The sequence below is a fragment of the Apiospora hydei genome (assembly GCF_038363865.1).
Source record: "Apiospora hydei strain CBS 114990 chromosome Unknown utg000006l_segment0_segment0, whole genome shotgun sequence".
In the NCBI taxonomy this organism is placed as follows: domain Eukaryota; kingdom Fungi; phylum Ascomycota; class Sordariomycetes; order Amphisphaeriales; family Apiosporaceae; genus Apiospora; species Apiospora hydei.
Genome location: NW_027117365.1, coordinates 3,352,403 through 3,370,375, shown reverse-complemented (window position 1 = coordinate 3,370,375; position 17,973 = coordinate 3,352,403). Strand labels below are relative to the sequence as shown.

Genomic DNA, 17,973 nt, shown 5'->3' with positions numbered 1-17,973 from the left:
CATAACCCCTGTGTCTGTCCGGGACGGTGGACCATGTCCATATACCTTTGTGACGATAAACCTGAGAGTAGTGGTCGTCGTGGGCGTGCTTGGAGCTACCCCACGATGTGTACTCTGAGATATCGATCCACACTATCGTCGAAATTGGGTATCAACGACATGACGACGACTGGGCCATATGCCTCCTCTCTTGTGTTCATTAAACTCCCTTTCTTACAACGTGATCCAAGCGGATGTGTTATTCTGCTCTTACCCTGGCATTCAACAGATGCCCTGATGCCCCCTCTAAGTAACCAAAAGGGGCGTATAGGTACGCACTTGAGGTGCGTATATTGATGCCCATGTAACCTAGGGAACCCTGCTAAGGTTTGAACAAAGGAGAGCCAGCTGCAAGTGCTACAGCGGGCCAGTTATATGCCGTGATGAATCTTTCACGCACCTCGAAGCAATATGGATATAACAACAAGACACACGGCCTCGGACATGCCACGGGCTGTCACAGCTCTGACCACGAGATGACATGTTCTCCCCCTTACCCCGAGTGGACGCCTTGTCCCTACTGGCAGCATATACCTATAGGATGCGGCGTGGATACATCTACGATGAGCCGTCTATTCTTGACGCCTCGAGTTGCTCGAATTCAGATGCGTATTACTCTACACGAAGGTTCCTATTCAGCCATGGGTTTCGAATGACTCGCTACTTGTCTTCATGGCCCTAAATAACCACTCCAGCCTTACATCTGTTCTCCTACAACCCTCGCAAAACTGTAAATAGTCCTTACGGCTTTGGAGTGGATAGTAGCTGCATTGGCTGAGCTCAGTACTGCATGTTTGCATGTTATCCCGAGGAGCGCGAGACGTGTGTGGGCTCAGAGTCAGCTCCGGCTCAGCTCGCGCCCTTTGATGGATGAAGATGCAAATGTCCAAGACTTCCCGCTACATGGCCAGTTCAGCCTGGTAGCTGTTGCTGCCATCGTCCTGTGTTTGATGGCATGCAACAACGGCCTCAGTCCTGCCCGCCATCGGGAGGCCATAAGTGCTATTTCTGATGCCAAAATGAGCACCGGGGATTATATGGCTAACAAATAGACCATAGAGATGTCGCTCAAGCTGCTCCTCGAAAATGGTGAAAAATATACGAGCTACCCCTATTCCGCCCGACTTCTGGGCTGCGCTGTTTTGGTCAAAATAGGGGTAGCTCGTATATTTGTTCTCTGCGCATGCCATATGTGACGGCGCCGAATATTATTCATTTAACATGCTGGACAGGTATGTTCAAAGCTATTTGACATTGACAGGTCAAAACTACCACAGGGAGCACTTAGAGACGTGTATGTGCTGCAGCTTGGGCGACAACCACGATGATGGTCCGTAGTAGTATTGCCAGGGACAATGCCCCACTTCCACACCCGGAAGCTGTAGCTCGGGCGCACGTCGCGTCGGTCGCGTCTGCCCCGAATTCAATTGAATTGAGTTGAGTTGCTGGGTTGCTTTAGTTACCGACCGATTGACCACTTTACCTAATGCTACAGCGGTTTTTATCAACATCGCAACTAGCACCTACCTAGATTACATACTTTTAGTTTGCCCAACAGTCAAGACCGCATTTCGAGACGCATACCTACAGCACTCCACGTCATTCGCAATAGAGACCTCCCCCGACCACTTGAGCAGTGATGATTGGTTTGGTGTCATAACAGCACTCCTCTGATTCGACCGTGTCGGCCGAAGTGAACAGCAGACCTCCCGATGGCTCCCGAGCCTGCCACGACACGCCGCAAGAGGACTCGACTCCAAGATGCCCAGGACGAGACGGCTTCGTCTGCAGCCCCGACCGAGCCAGCCGCCGCCGTAAAGAAACGGAAACTGAACGGAACCGCGGCACCATCGGCACCTAATGGGTCTTCTGCTGTTCCTTCAGCTACGCGATCATCAGCGCGCGCGACGACGACTACTCAACGTGCCAGTGCTAGGGCCACTGCCGCGACCAAGCTACCGTCGAAGAAAGGAGCCGCCACAAAAGCCGCGGCCGGCCCTGTTGTACCTGCAGTCAAAGTCGCAAAGCTTCCAAAGGCGAAAACGGAGAAGCAACCGGAGCCAGTTCGCCCAGCCGTCAAATCTCGAGCGCTTGCCCCCAAACGGGGCGCAAACAATATTTACGATGTGCCAGACTCGGGCGACGAACTAGAGCTACAAACTGCCGACGAAAAGGAAGGGAAAGCTAGCCGAACTGCGTCTCGCACAACAAAACAGGCCAACGGCGTGTCCAAGAGCGCGTCCGGCCCAGCGAGGTCAGCCGCCTCCAAAGGAAAGAGCGCCGCCACGGAGGACGACGAGCTCGAAGCCAAACAGCCAGCAGCGAAAAAGGTCCGCGGCAGACCAACCAAGGTTGCTGAAGCTGAGAAGGCTGACGAATCCGACCAGTTGAGCGATGTTGTCAAGCCGGCTGTCAAACAGGCCAGGCTGAACAAAACTCAGCAAGCGTGGCTTCAGAACTCACCTTCCAGAGGGTCACCTGCACCGAAGGGCATATTGACGCCCCGGCATAAGAAGGCTGGGCGACCGCGGAAGAATGTCGCCTTCGATAGCGGAAGCAAGAAGCCGACCGAGGAGGTTTTCTTCGAGGATCTACCGTCCACTACAAAGTCGGCAGCGCGCCCCAAAGCTACGAAACAGACCATAAAGACTTCGAAGCAGCCGGAAGATGGTGGGGAGTCAAAGGATGACAGGGAACAGTCCCCTGGGGATGATGAGGTCTGTGTGATCTGCTCCAAGCCAGATTCGGAAGCACCCAATGAAATACTATTTTGCGAACACTGCGATAAGGGGTTCCATCAGAAATGCTATGGAGTTCCCGTGATACCAGAGGAGGATTGGTTCTGCAAGGACTGTCTTCAGGAAGATGTGCTACCAGGTGCTCAGGATTCTTCTGTGCAGGCTTCAGGGGCACCGACTCCAGTCACGGAGCGCCCTGACATTCCTAATTTCGACCATCATCTGAAATCAATGCAGCGAGTACTGCTGGACCGATGTTCTGGCAGTCGCCGTGTCCGGCTAAAGGGGCAAGAGGACGCTTACGACAAGACATATCAACTCGTCGAGCAGACGGTGTTGGCAGGCGAGGGCAACTCTATGATGATCATAGGGGCACGTGGTTGTGGGAAAACACTGGTAGGTTACCCGCCCCCGAGGCTTGACGCTGGAGTTTGCTAATAAGGCGCTTGCAGCTTGTCGAGACAATCATGTCCGACTTGGCCGCCGAGAATACGGAGAGCTTCCATGTCATCCGTCTCAGTGGTTTTATTCACACCGACGACAAACTAGCCCTCAAAGAAATATGGCGCCAGTTGGGCAAGGAAATGGAGGTCGAAGATGATCTAAACAAGACTAGCAACTACGCTGATACTCTGGCTTCGTTGCTTGCTCTGCTGTCCCATCCATCCGAGATCACTGGTACTGACGAGGGCGTTACGTCCAAATCTGTCGTCTTTGTGATTGACGAGTTTGACCTGTTTGCGACGCATGCTCGCCAAACACTGCTGTACAACCTGTTCGATATTGCACAGGCGAGGAAGGCTCCCATCGCTGTACTTGGACTGACCACGAGAATTGACGTTGTGGAGAGTCTAGAGAAACGAGTCAAGAGTCGCTTCAGTCATCGTTATGTTCACATGTCACTCCCCAAAGAGTGTACCGGCCTTTTGGGACATCTGTAGGCAAGGCCTCATTGTAGAGGAGGAAGACCTGGAGTCGGAAGGGTTCGATATGACAGTTGAGGGGCTCGATGAGTTCCGCCGTTGGTGGGAGGGAAGGATTGAGGTAAGCTCCTTTCCACATCACTTTCTTGGATGCTGCGCATTTTGACTTACACAACCCGACAGGTACTGCGCGAAACGGGGAGTTTCCAGGACCACCTCGACTACCACTTCTACACGTCCAAATCGGTCGCCTCGTTTTTCACATCTCTCACCATGCCGCTTTCGACGTTGTCGCCGTCGTGTCTTGACCTGAAAGTGCTGGACACGAACCTGGGATCAGGCTCGCTGGAGGCTCCTGATTCGAAGCAGCACCTGATGGCGGCCCTCTCGGACCTGGAATTGGCCATGCTCATTGCTGCGGCACGTCTGGATATAGTGGCGCACACGGACACGGTCAATTTTGCCATGGCGTACGACGAGTACAGTTCGCAGATGGGCAAGCAGCGAGTGCAGTCGACGGGCTCGGGGATGCTGGCGCTTGGCGCTGGGGGCCGAGTTTGGGGGCGAGGGATCGCTGGCATGGCATGGGAACGGATAGCGTCGCTGGGACTGCTGATCCCTGCGGGCATTGGAGGACGAAGCAACGCGGCGCATGGTGGCCTCGAGGGCAAGATGTTTAAACTCGACGTAGTGTTAGAAGAGATCCCAGGAGCGGTGGAGCTTCCCGGGTTCCTGATCAAGTGGTGTACACAGATCTGATGGATTAGATACATAGATACCGTTGGGAGGCTCCTGACGAACGGTGCACAAGACGCCGACGGCAGATGGAATGTATGTATCATAACGCGTTTAACCAACACCAATGTATGTTAGACACACTGCGTCGCCAAATGCGGCTCCAACTACGCCTCACGTAGTGCAATCATTTTTATCATTTAGGTTACTAGGGCCTGGGACTGCGCTAAAGGCAAAACGGACGCCAGCTGACCAACCAACTCAGCCAACAACAACATGCATGCATAGGCTATGTTAGGTAGGTACTTACTTACTTTAGGGAGGTGGGAATTAGGTATGGTCACCGGTATGGTCACCACAGCCTGCCTGTCCTGCCCCAATATTTACAGGCTGACGGGCAGGCCGATGGATTGCCGATTGAATCGGTCGATATATTCAATCCAGAAACAGGGCTGTGTTTCCATGTCACACGACATGGGGCCGCCTTCCGCCGATTGACCCTGTGATTTGCTGTGATTTGCCCCAGGTCAGGAGCAAATGCTGCCTGGCCGCTGGCCGCCTTCCCACCGAACCGATCGACGCAGGGATCTTGGGTGTCGTGAGTGTAAGCAGGCAAGTAATCTCGTCTCGATATAAGCTAACCAAGCTACTGCCGCCGCCACCTATTTCTAGATCATGTATTTGCACCTAACTGCATTTGCTGCTTGCTGGCTACCTTGGCGGCCCTAGCGACATCCATATTCCAACATCACGTCCATTTGCTCTTCCAGACGTGCCGATAGACGGTCCTCATACCCGGCCATTCGGACCATATTCCAACAACTCTTGGAACGCATTTCGGGAGGCACGCACTTCATCTGCTTTGAAACAGGGACCCAAGTCCAAGCTTCTGGGCTTTCACGATCCAGCAAATTGATCTATTCCTGTCTATATCCTTTTCCCTATATTGCGTTCGTCAGCATATCCACTCTCTCATCTCATTTTATATGAGATTGCGATTTGCCGACATCTGATCAACAAAGAAACAACATCCATACCCATTCCCCAATTATTCAGATCCCGAATCGCAAATCCGCCTCCTCCCCCAACCAATGTCGAAGCGCACCACATTCACCAACGTGACGCCGCTGCCGCCGGGCGTCTCGCGGGCGGCGGCGCTGGCCTTCCTGCACGACCACGAGGCCATGATCGACCTGAACCCGCTGGTCATTGAGCGGCACCGCCTGGACGCGCCGCCGCCCCACGCCCCCGAGGACGAGCGCGAGGCCGCCGGCTGCAGCTGGTGGAGCATGACGGACACCATCACCTACCTGCCCGGCATCAAGGGCGAGCTGACCTACTCGGCCGCCTTCCTCGACCTCCGCGACGGCCTGCAGACGCACGTCTACGCGCCCATGGGCACCGACATCCGGAACCGCTGGACCCTCGGCGGCACCCTCCCGGGGAACCTGCGGAGCCGGTCGAGCTGGGCCTCGCTGCGCCCCGCCAGGGACTATATATTCGTGAAGTATGTTTTTAACAAAAGACTGTCGCACCGTCGCTTATAGCCTCTTCTTCCTTCTTCTTCTTCTTCTTCATATACGCTACACCCGACTCGGGCGTGTTTACTTCACGGTGGGAAATCGAAACGATGCGCTGACGTCATCAACTTGTTTTTCTTTGCTCATTAGGATGTCGAGTTACGGTGTAACTTTCTGATGGCCAGTTTCGTCCGGAAGACGCTATCCAAGGCACATACCAAGGTGATAGAGAACATTGCCGAGAGGGCCAAAGCACAGACCGGCGGCGAAGACGGCGGCACTTACGGCCAGCCAGGCCATGACGATCAAGCGGCCACACAACGGCAGCGCCGGCTCAACGCCGCCGCCAATCTGGCGCCGGTGTATGGCCACCGAGCAGCGGCCAGCGAGACGGACCTGAGCCCGACGAGCATGTCTCCGGAGCCACTCAGCCCCCTCAGTCCGCTAACCCCGGTCACCCCGGCCCGGGGGTCGGGACAGTTCTCCCACACGCACCAGGACAGCTGGACCTCGTCGCAAGGGTGGGGGCTGCAGCCGCCGAATCATCCGCCGCAGGGCCTCCGGGGCCGAACCCAAGAGCAGCAGCAAAGGAGGCCGAGCCTGATGGCGCTCGAACTCGACGACGACGCACCCAGTGAGCGACACGGCCGGTCCCAGTCGCTTCAACAACCACACTTTGCGGAGCTGCAATAGCGTCTGTGGTCACTGGGGGTCAGGATAGAAGCTCGATGTCGGGAGGTGACGAAGGTTAGATCGGTACGGGAGTTTGCGGGAGTATGGTGAATAGCTTGTTAGCAAGCAGGGTGGTGCTTTCTTAGACATGGTGGGGAAAATGGAGATATCATTATTATACCCCTTGCTTAAAGAGAGAATCAGGAGAACTTATTGTGTACTGAATATTCATCGGGTATTCGCGAGGGAATGCTCATATCACGTGAAAGCCCTCTCTACTGGTCTTGATGTAGCACTTGCAACCGGAGATCCTCCACACTGCGCTTAAGACGCACAACAGCAGAAGGGGTTAAGCTCGAGTAGTTGATCACATCAACTCTCTTTCATTGGAGAAAAACTATATACCTAGAAGTGAAAGGAAAAAAGAAGTCTAGTGTGCCAAACCCATTACCAAAACAAGAGAACATCCAATGGTCATTGCCATATAATCATAAGAGCCCATTCCTGCCGCTGCCACAAGTTCGTAGACTACCGGCAAAGCCACCATGTATAGTAGCATCTCTGCTCCGTATCATACTGGCTGTAATTCATTAAGTCCCACCAAGCCGTTTAGGCGTCAAGAAAGTCATTAGAGAGGGGAAGAAAAGTAGTAGTAGAAGGAGAACAACTAAAGTCGTTATAGTTTCCTCTCTGTCTTTACAGCCCGCCAAGAGTGAAGACGCCGAGCGCCGCCACGGCGAGACCGGCCAGGCTCCTCTTCTGCTGCTGCTGCTGTTGCTGAGCACCGTTGACCTGGACCGGGCCGGACGGCGAGGTCTTGGGCGGCGAGGGGGTCGCCGTGGCCACGGCGTTGCCGCCGGCGGGGCCGTTGTTGTTGCTGTTGCTGTTGCTGCCGCCCATGGGCATGCCGGGCATGCCGTTCGCATTGTTCATGCCCGGGGGCACTACGGCACCACCCGAGGGGCTGCTGCTGTTGTCGCTGCCCTTGCCAATGGCGGCGGCGCCGGTCGCGGGGCCGATGCAGAGAGACGAGGTCAGGGTCGGCTTGGACTGGAAAACGACAAATGGTTAAATCTCTCTCTTTACTCTTTAGACAAACAGGCGCAGTAGCAATGCTCATTCAACTGCGCGATGCGTACCGCCAGATGGGAGAGGCAGGACGGTGGGAACATACCGTGGTGATAGTGCAAGGGCAGTTGGTGACGGTGACGGTCTGGCCCTTGGTGGCGGGGTAGACGCATCCGTTGAAGGTGAAGGTGGTGGCGGGCACCGTGCACACGGTGGTGAGCTGGGTGACGACGGCCGTGGTCACGACGGTGGCGTTGTAGTAGACCCAGCTCGACGACATGACGGCGCTGCTCGCCATGCCGCTCCCGCTCATCATCGCGCTGCTGGGGGCAGCGGTGGTGGTGGCAGGAGCAGGAGGAGGAGCACCCGTGGACGAGCCGCTCGCCTCCACGACGCTGCTGCTGCCGACCACGGCGACGCTGCTGCTGCTGCCGCTGCCGACCGCGGGGTCGACAGAAGAGGCAGAGGAAGGAGCGGCAACACTGCTGCTAGAAAACCGGGCTGCGGCCAGGCCCGAGAGGACGGGCAGCAGGAGGATGTTGCGGGTCTGCATCTTGGTTTCAAATTCTGACGTTTGTCGGGGGTCTGATAATAGTAGTACTAGTAGGTCGCCAGGCACAAGACCAAAAAGAATTAAAACAAATGAAGTGCTCAGTTAAAAGAAAACGAGTGACTTGGGAGAGCTTGGAGAGAGAACCAGAAGATGTCAAGTAGGATACTGATTGTGAATGGTAGCCAGACATTTGCCGGCAGGGCGCCCTTAAAACAACGTCGGCTGAGCGAAGGGGGAAGAAAGGGGGCCAAACAGAGAATCCTAATAAGACACCAAATGGCCGAGGATGTAAACAACAAACTATGGCCAGCCATGGTTGGAATGCCACAGCCGCCCATGGGCCCTTCTTTGACATAACATGGCCGAGTCACCTCGCATTCTCGAGCTTGATTTCACGTTTCTGAGTAGAATTTGGATTTTTCAATTCAAGGGCCAGAAGCCGGCACCATGAGTAGCTGTATATACAGATTTGCCAAGAGCTATGAGGGACAATCTCGCGTTGTAGGCCCTGCCATCTCTTCCTGAGCCGTCGTGCCAACCAGCGAGTTGGACATTGGCTACCTTCATCTCTATACGCCCTCGGAAGCCTGGGCCCAACTGGGCCCAACTGGACCCTGCTTGGACCCCGGTCAACACAACCGACTCGATACTGTGTGCCAGGCGTGTAACGTAACTGCATCCCCATGGAGGATTCGCTCGGTTGTTGGCATCCATATACCCCCGTTTCCTCTCCTGAAAACCAGCCTTGCCTCGCGCTGGTCATCCTCTACTCCTTTCAACATCGCCTCCTCTCTACTCATAAAACTGATCAGTCGTGCCAAGGCTTGTTGCCGGCGGTGACAGTCTCAAGTCACCACCCCGTTCGATTGTGGTCTTCTTCACACAACATGGGGCGGAGCAAGTTGAGCCAATGGACGCGAATCTGCTGCTTCGAACGCCGATGATGGGGTCTCTATGCTAATATATCCTTTGAACGCCAGTGTCCAGAAAGCAACAAAAGAATATTTGGTTTAAAGGATAGATGAGAATAAATCAAGGGTTGGTTGTATTAATGGTGAAGAAAGCATCGGCGCATGCTCTCAATATCGATGTCCCATAAAATAAGTACCATGCGCTCAATGCGAGAAACCGACTGGGAAAATCGGTGCCTCTATCGCCAGTCAACTATATTGTGAGCCTGAGCAGTTGCATTAATGCACGGGCTATAGTAGAGCATGGGTCATCTCGCGCTGGGCTGGGTCGGATAACAGTCCTGTCGGATAGGCGCTTGGAGCCGTGAGCAAAGTTGACTTTACTTCCGGTTCGATCGACTCTGGCTTCTCTCGGGAAGTCGAGCACCAGCGCTACCGCCAGAGATGGTATCGAAGTCGTACTGCTTGAGTGTGTTTTCGTACTTGGCGTTGCGCAGAAATTTGGGCACCGAGTCCTGCAAAGAAACCAGTTAGCATTCAAGAGAACAATCAAACATGGAGAAGTAAGGCTGCCACTTACGCTTGCCATCAACTTAAATACGGCATTTTGAGCGTCCTCGAAAAGAGCCGTCACCTCATGCAAAGTGTCGATCATGGCTACGTCTTGACCGACTGCCTTGGTCATGCGAGTTGCCAAGTTGTTTCGAAGCTGGTGGTCGATATTGAGCTCACATGGAGATCCAGGTGCCAAAAAGGCATTGTAGATACCGTACGCCTGAGCCATGATCTCCTTGATGCCGTCCATCGAAGTAGCATTCGGGTTCTTCTGGGCTAATCTGATGGCGGCTCGGCATCCACGGACGAACTCGTCCACTTCAAGGTAGAAGGACAGGTTCTCCTCGCAATGTGTTTCCCGAAGGTTCTCGCGGAACAAAAGTCTCAGCGCCGCGTCGCTCAAAATCTTGTCAAGCCTCTGCGTATTCGAGTCGCGCGCAATGCCCGGGCGCGATGTAACAATACCTTCGCTTTCCGAGGAACGACCACGACCTCCAGCACCGTTCACTACGTCTCTTCCTCGGGCGGTCATTTGGTATATCGCATTCTTAGTGGGCTGGAACATGGCGGCAGATGGGGACGACGCCATGAATTGGCGATCTTGCTGGATAACCTCCATCAGGTCATATTCGACAAATAAGGAGGCCATCTCATGACACTCGCGGCGGTCCACGGTTGTGCAGCAGTCTATCAGCCAGTCGGAGCAGGCTTTGCCTGTGAATGTGTCCTTGTATGTTTTACCTCCGATCTTGCGCTCTCCTGCGATCTTGACGCCCGTGAGGCCGTCCTTGTAATCGCTCAGTGAGTCCGAGTCGGCTGAACTGACGCTCGACTTGATGTTCAGGCCGTTGTGTCCAATAAACCTGCGGAAGACAACCTCCATAGTGCCCCGATCCATGACAATCTTGTCTGATTGAGGGTCCCTCTCCAGGATCACCAGCGAGCTGACACCTGTAGCAACCAAATCGCCAATCTGTCGCTGTTGTATTCCATTTCTGCTGCAGAAACGATCCAGTACGCAAACGCCCTTGGGTGTTAATTGCCAAACGGAACCTTTCATGGTGTACACCTGCTGCAACTTGCCGTCTGCGGACTGAATGAATCTCGCATCGACAAAGCGTTGGCATATAGATCGGGCCATATCTTTGGCCATGGAGAAGGTCGTGGTTGTCGTCGTGGTGACAATGCGCGACGGGTCTTTCGGGTCAGGCATGCGGTTGGACTGGGAGAATTTGAGAGAGCCGAGATTGTTGATGGCATCTTCGGACAGGAAGGTATGCTCAACCCGTGTTAACCGTACACGGTGAGCTGACAGAGGTAGCAGACTGACGAGAAGGGTTGAGAATAAGTCCTTGAAGTCGCGAGTGAAGGGCCGGTCGTCGTCCGTCATACGGAGCAACCTTGAACTTGTTTGATGCATCTTGTTTTGGGGTCCAGGCAATCGAATAGGAAGTGGTGTATTAGGGTCCGCCTCTGAGTACGGCCTCGAAATAGGATCTCCCAATTGAGGCACCTTGTTCGCACGCTTCGCGTCGAGGAGCGGGCTGGAAGAGGCCGGGGAAGCTGATGCAGACTGTAAGCGGGAGTGGTTTTCCGGGCTAGCCTGCTCAGTACTGCTCGCGCCGTTGCTGGTGAAGCCGAACGAGGACGGGTCGAGGGAAATAGACAATCGCGAGAGTCCACTCAATGCAGAAGTCGAGCGACGAGCTCTTATGGTACCTGCGGGCTCTGCTGAAAGCGACACGGACGAGGAAGGAGTGTGGTTGTGAGATTTCGGGCCAATGGTCCTCTCCAAGGCAGCAGAAGCCAACGAAAAGAATCCTCCACCGGAAGACCGCGGCGTCCTGGGCAATGACAAAGCCGAGGAAGCGGAACTGGCGGACGACGGGGTCAATTGGTGTTGACGGGCAGCGGCGTAGTCAACGAGAGAAAGCTTTCGGTTGCTAGCACCGGTAACAGCGACAGGCTCGGGGGCGTGGTTGTTACTGTTGTGCGACGGTGGTGGTTTGTTAGTCGGGCCTTCACTGAGATCTGACACAGGCTGCAAGATGGGCGGGCTTGCAACGGGACTGGAGGTGGTTTTGGTATTATTAGCGTCAATGCTGCTGTGACTAATGGCAGATGCGGCTAATACGGGCGGATTTGCAGTTGTCGTCGTCGTCGTCGTCGTCGTCGTCGGGAATGATGACGATGTGGTGGACGAAGAGGGTGGTGGTGGTGGTGGTTGTGTGGGTGATGTTGTTTGTGGTTCTGTGTCTGCTGTTTGTGGCGGCGGCAGTGGTGGTTGTCCTAGAGGTTCCTTAACCGATCCAGACAGAGCAGCCATCTACCATTATTAGGGAATAGGGAAAAAAAGAGAGGAACTAATAAGAGTGGTGTAATATTGTAGGTTAGAGTAATAGCAGTTTTTTAGTTGGCAGAAGCGGTCAAATGAAACAAGGTGGCCCATCGACTTGATTCAAAACTGCGCACTAAATAAAAGCAAGAGCGAACGGGACGAGGAAGACAGCGAAAGAGAGGGGTGTGGGAATGGGGGGGGTGTCGGCGCTCGAAAGGGGGCGTGTGTGGTTTGGGCCTATGTATTCTATGTATTCCAGCGCCCAGGGTCGTCGGTCAATACCACTACTGCTACCTAAACAGCAATAAGAAACGGATGCTGCTGGCTGAGTAGTCGCGGCCGTGGCCGTAGCAGGCAGCTAGGCAGATGGAGTGTACCTAGTTACTGACAGGACTGGACTGGCTTGGTATGGCATGGCATGGATCAAATGGAATGGAATTCGAACTACAATGGAAAAATTTCCCATGGTTTCGTTGGATCGATTGGTTCTCCTTCTGCTGGGTGTATGTAGTTAGCGATGGGATGCCTGTGCTGACTTGCTGCCACCTACCTTCTACCACCACATCCAAGTCCAGAACTATTACTAACAACTGCCTGCTCCTGCTCCTGGCCTGCTCCTGGCCTGCTCCTGGCCTGGCACTGGCCGTACGTGCGCACGCAGCCTGGACTGTGTCTGCTGCTGCTGCTACATAACATGCAAATACTACTACATTCGATAGGACTATCTATTCAGGCTAGGCCAGGCCAGACCGGAGCAAAACAGTCAGGTATAGCCCATATACCACCGCAGTGCTATAGCTGGGCAGAATGCCAACAGAAGTGCACACAGGTGCAAGTCTGTTGCAGTTGATCATGTACCATAACGGAACTTCGTATAGAACCTAACGGACTACGACGGTACATCCATCCACCACGCACCTAGATAGATTAGGTGGGTGGATGCCATAGGGTCCCATGTGGGTTGGGTTGCAAAAGGTAGGGGGCAACAGAAAAAAAAAACGAGAAATGCCTGCAGAGCGCACGCAGAGCGCACGCAGAGAAAGTGGATGGCCATGTGGATTGGATGCATGGGTGTGGCATGGCGGCATGGCATGGCTTTCCAAGTGGGCCCCCTGGTCTAGCGTGTTCCTTTCCCTTTTCTCTGCACTGTCCACTGTCCACTGTCCACTGCCTTGGCGGCTTGGCCCTCTCGGTGTCTCTGAGTCTCCCGTCAGCAGCAGGATGTGGGACAGCCAGACCAGACCATCACAGCCAGACTCTCTTTTGATGGGTGATCACATTGCAATTGCAGTAACATAACCGAATAGGCTGTAACGTGCATGCGGACCCAGCACTTTCCATCTCGCAAGAACGTCTACAGTACACATCATTCGGGCATTTTTGGACAAGGTATTGCGGGCCATCGCTGAATAACGCATGAGAACAATGTTAAGAAACTCTCCGGCGGCGGTGGAGGCTCTCGCTCGTTCGCCGACCGCCGTCTTGCCGCACCGCTGTCCCTGATCCCCTTCCTCGCGCCGTACCTCGTGTGCTCCTGCGCAAAAAGTCATCGGTCGTTTCTCACTACACGACACTACATGTGTACATACATTGATACTTTACCTCCCACCTCCCTGAGCCATGCGTTGGGTCCAAGTGGATCAGATCAATTGACGGACAAGAAAGAAGAAGAAGAAGAAAAACCCATTTTATGGTCCTGGGGGTTTCATTTCACCCTCGTATGTTAGTCATCAGTCTAATTGCAATACAGTACAGGCACGGCTGGCCAATGGTACCATCCGGCCATGCATTGATCAATGTACGTCAAGTTCATTACTGTGGTGCCTCTACCAGAAGCTACAATTTGAGCTGGTAGGTGTCTTTTCCGTTGGTCAAGTCGAGATCGCTCTCTCTTGGTGCTGGGTTTGCTTGCATTGTGAGGGCGACACCAAGCCGAGTCCAAACCTGCCCAGATAGATTACCTGGTGCGAATAAATTCAACTCCTGTGCAGACAGTGCCTGGGTTTTTTCGAACGAACCTCTGTATCAATTGAACAATTGCGCCATCGGTGAAATCGCCAGGGGGTGGATTGCCCATTCCGGCAGTCAGGCTAGTATATTACATATTCTCATCCGATAGAAACCCCGGTAGACCGCTTCATCGCTACGGTGCGAGGTGGGAGGTGGGAGGTGGGAGGCAGATACATGCACACATGACCCCCTTCCCCCCTACTCCCTCATTGGTTGGCTGAGCAGCCCAGCCTCTCGCAAACGGCCTCCCACCAACGTCCTTGTTTCGCGTGGCTATGATGGGATCTTAGTGGAAGCATGCCCATGTGCCATGTGTCCGGTCAGATCTTCATGCAGCATTGATTGTGGCGGCCAAGAGTTCCTCGATTGGCCCACCCATTGGAGGAGCTGTGTAACATTGCTGAGTACTCGTCACAAATCATCTTCTTTGTCCCCCTCTTGCCCACCCTCTTCCCGAGAACCGAGCGTCTTGGGCGCCCAAGGAACTAGCACCAGACCCCTATCTTATTGAGTACGTGTGTTCTCTCATACGCGCCACCATCCGTCTATTGGCGCCTCCACTGGTTATCTAGGTTATATGATGCGAAGGAGGAGGATGCTGATGTCGGCAACCCATGCCGTATAGGCGGTAAACCGTGTGGGTAAGATGGCATGTTCTACCAACTAGAAGTCGATCTGGAAAGACTGGAAGCATTGGCGGTCGTTCTGTCGAGGGAGGCGGCTGCAGCATACTGCGACGCGCCCAATTAGCATGATGATATTATTAGTCCGTACCCATTCCATTCTTTGCCATCTCATGGCGGATCTAGAAGCGTGGCAATACCCCGAAAGGCACGTAATGCATGCCGCTCGAAACTCCAACCACAGTGTTTCAAGCATGATGTTTAAGCAATTGCTTGTATGTAGTATACACGATGCACTTCATAGCAACCGTTGCCGCTTGCCGCTAGGTGTCTATAGATTCTTTGTCTTACCGATTTGTCGGGTCTGTCAATTAATTTCGTGAAGAAGCGTCTGATATTGAGGAGGAACACCATTGCATTAGTTGATTCACTTGCGAGAGCAAACGCACGCTTGATGATCAATAGCCCATCATCAGTAATGCCACTTGACGTGACATGATACAGTAGACGGGCAATAGGCATGTTGTGTTTAGTACTTACCTGGCAGCTGGGTTGCGGACTTTTCAGAGGACGAACAATGCTATGCAAATGCAAATAAGTCTTACACACTGGGCTAGCTTACCCCCCACCGCCTATGCTACGGCGGGCGAACGTTTGGTACTTCCAAGCATTCCTACTTTAGGTTAACACGATCAATAAAGGCAACTTCTTTTGTCCTTCTTCTTCTTCTTCTTCTTCTTCTTCTACGCCAGTCCCGTGCGGACTTGACTGATGGCAGAAATGCCAGCGTCAGCTTGGACAGATCTGCGCGTGGCTGGCAGGGATATTATCCAACACGTCAAGCTGGTTCAGGCATAGCTTCACACTTGATACCCCAGGCCGGCCATCTCACCAAACTGCCTTTGTACATAGCCTGGCCGGATCTGGTCCAACAGCGGGCAGGGCAACTGTCAGGGCATGCTAAGCTTAGCCGATACTAGCCAGGGGACACCGTAGCTTGTATGACAGACACAGGCAGAGCCCGCTTGGGATCCGGGAAATTGCACACGTTGTTCTTGACGCGCGTTCGGCAGATGCTGAACCAAAAGAAGAAGAAAAAAGCACTGATCCGGGCAGGGGGCCAGTTTGACTCTCCAGGACTATGCGATTCTATACCGGTACGGGGCGGCCTATAAGCAGCTGGCCTCGGGCGGTATTCGCAAATGCATCCTGTACTTCCCTTGAGAGGACAAGCTACTGATCTTTCGAATTGGCTTTTGCCCAGGCGCCATAGCATGCAAGGAGAATGTAGTAGCATGAACCTACTAGGTTCAAGGAGCCCCGAAGCCCCCGGGCTGCCGAATATGTGCCACGCGGATGCCCCAGTAGCAAGCAATAGCAAACAAACGCGTGAAGTTAAAAGGCAAAGGCCAGTCATTACGGTGAGGTGAGCCTGCCATGACTAGGCTGAAGCGCGCGCTCACCAGTCTTTGATACCTCATTCCGCTGCCGCCTGTATGAGAATGTTGCCAGCCACACGAAACAGCAACCGGACCTACATAACAGGCAGGAGTTTGGATGACCTGTCATGAATGGAGGAGGATGCCTACAATGCCTCGTGGCAGTTCATTTCACCAACCAGAAACATTTCACAGTTCCAGCCTATTGGGGTTTTCTCCGCTTCCGGCAGCGTGCGACCTGCGTGCCGGCAGGCTTAGTGGCCATTTTGTTGCTTTGCTTTGCTTTTTGCCTTCCACGTTTTCGCGTTCTTTCCCTGGTCTTGCCCCCTTTTGACTGGGGGTCGTCCAATATATCACAAACACCCCGTTGGAGTCTCACCCTGGGTAAAACATGGCGGGAGACAGGGCCTCCTCGTGGCCAGGCCAGCCGCCTCTAGGGTGAATTGACTTTAATAGAATCGTTCCGGAACGCCGTTCGTCGGCTGCATCTCACATCATCGCCAATAGCCTGAAACTCTGAACCCCCGGATCACCCAACTAAGCATGCATCTCCAAGGTTTCTAGAAGGTCTTCCTGCTCCTCTAATTTCGTTTCCTCCGGGGTTGAGACTCTAAAAGTAGTCGCCTTAGCCTGTTCTTTGGGGGTTTTTCTTTTTCTTTTTCTTTTGACAGGATCAATACGACGACGTTCTACGCATGCCCCTTGTGAATTGCACCTAGGAGAGTGGGATGGTGTGCTTGCACCGCCTGTCTGCCCAATGGGCGACATCCCAGCTATGGGACTTTTGTTTCAATCTGGCATGGTGACAAGACCGCAGCATTTGTCAATGCAGATGCGTGCCCCGTTTCTGCCCATCAGCATTCTGGCATGGTTTACGTGTGTACTACTACGTATGCACATACATATATGTATGCAGTGCCCCTCCGTATGCGGGCCTTTTGATACATATATCTGTTTTGGACGCATCTGCATCAAGGTATACCCTGAGCTGCTTGACCAGGCCGGCCTAGTAGGGTGTGCTTGTGTGTGTTAGGTCCGGTGGCTTTCCTTCCTACGTCCTAGTAAAACAGGCGAAGGGAAAACAGCATTGCTTATTTAGATATATCGAGGTGCGCTGCCGTCCCCGACGTGTGTCATCCTCCGTTTCAAACCTTGGTACCCCAGAGCTAGAGAGAAAGTGAGCTACCTTTGCCTACTTAGGTACAACTTAGCTGTGACGCAAATTCGGAATCTCTACCTTCACGCGCAGCGGCCTGGTTCAGTCTAATAATAAATAAATCTACAATCTATTGGAACCCTGAAATCTCACGTCTCGGGAATGGACGTGGGGGGGTCACGGCAAGGCCGAAGAATCAGCAGCAAAGAGCCGCCTGGCCGCGCCAGTTCAGGGACCTACCCTGGTGCCCGGCTGAAGAGCTGAAGGTTAAGCCTTGCGCAGTAGAAACCGTAGAAGAGACGGTGGAAGGAATGAATGGAGCCTCTCGTTGCCGTGTTCTGGATTTTCCCCGGGCCATCCTGGAAACTCGAGCAAAGCCACACGGCAGACTAGTTTTCCCTCCACGAGCCGACCAAGGTTCTCCTCGCGGCGTTGAAACTCGGAGTGGAAGCAACATGGATGATATGATATAATCATGGCCTCTCCGACCTGATCAGACCAGAGACCAGGATGAACGGCGCCCTGGTCATGAGATTGTCTACTCGGTATTCCCGTGTTTCCAGGTTGCGCAAGCGTCTTATTCCCATCTCTCCGAACTCCCAACGGTCAACGGTCAACGGTCAACAGTCAACGGGGACATACCCGTCAGCTTCGAAGCTCCAGATACTGAGGGCACGACATGGATGGACAGCT

The 17,973-nt window shown here is 53.7% G+C and overlaps 4 protein-coding genes across 4 annotated transcripts; 2 read left to right on the top strand and 2 right to left on the bottom strand.

Moving 5' to 3' along the window:
* Nucleotides 1–1,751: 1,751 nt before the first annotated feature.
* Nucleotides 1,752–4,459, top strand: PG997_008274 (origin recognition complex subunit 4; the record flags this gene model as incomplete). The annotated part of the gene is made up of 4 exons (XM_066812589.1): nt 1,752–3,173; nt 3,230–3,675; nt 3,719–3,821; nt 3,884–4,459. The coding sequence occupies 4 exons, from the start codon at nt 1,752–1,754 to the stop codon at nt 4,457–4,459; spliced, it is 2,547 nt and encodes an 848-aa protein (XP_066667931.1).
* A 1,067-nt stretch (nt 4,460–5,526) lies between these two features.
* PG997_008273 (uncharacterized protein) lies at nt 5,527–6,648 on the top strand (the record flags this gene model as incomplete). The annotated part of the gene is made up of 2 exons (XM_066812588.1): nt 5,527–5,937; nt 6,106–6,648. 2 exons carry the CDS (start codon nt 5,527–5,529, stop codon nt 6,646–6,648), a joined length of 954 nt encoding a protein of 317 aa, XP_066667930.1.
* Nucleotides 6,649–7,323: 675 nt separating this feature from the next.
* Nucleotides 7,324–8,248, bottom strand: PG997_008272 (uncharacterized protein; the record flags this gene model as incomplete). Its single annotated transcript, XM_066812587.1, has 2 exons — nt 7,324–7,677; nt 7,802–8,248. 2 exons carry the CDS (start codon nt 8,246–8,248, stop codon nt 7,324–7,326), a joined length of 801 nt encoding a protein of 266 aa, XP_066667929.1.
* Nucleotides 8,249–9,539: 1,291 nt separating this feature from the next.
* Nucleotides 9,540–13,008, bottom strand: PG997_008271 (developmental regulator flba protein; the record flags this gene model as incomplete). Its single annotated transcript, XM_066812586.1, has 3 exons — nt 9,540–9,674; nt 9,740–11,783; nt 12,971–13,008. 3 exons carry the CDS (start codon nt 13,006–13,008, stop codon nt 9,540–9,542), a joined length of 2,217 nt encoding a protein of 738 aa, XP_066667928.1.
* Nucleotides 13,009–17,973: the final 4,965 nt, after the last annotated feature.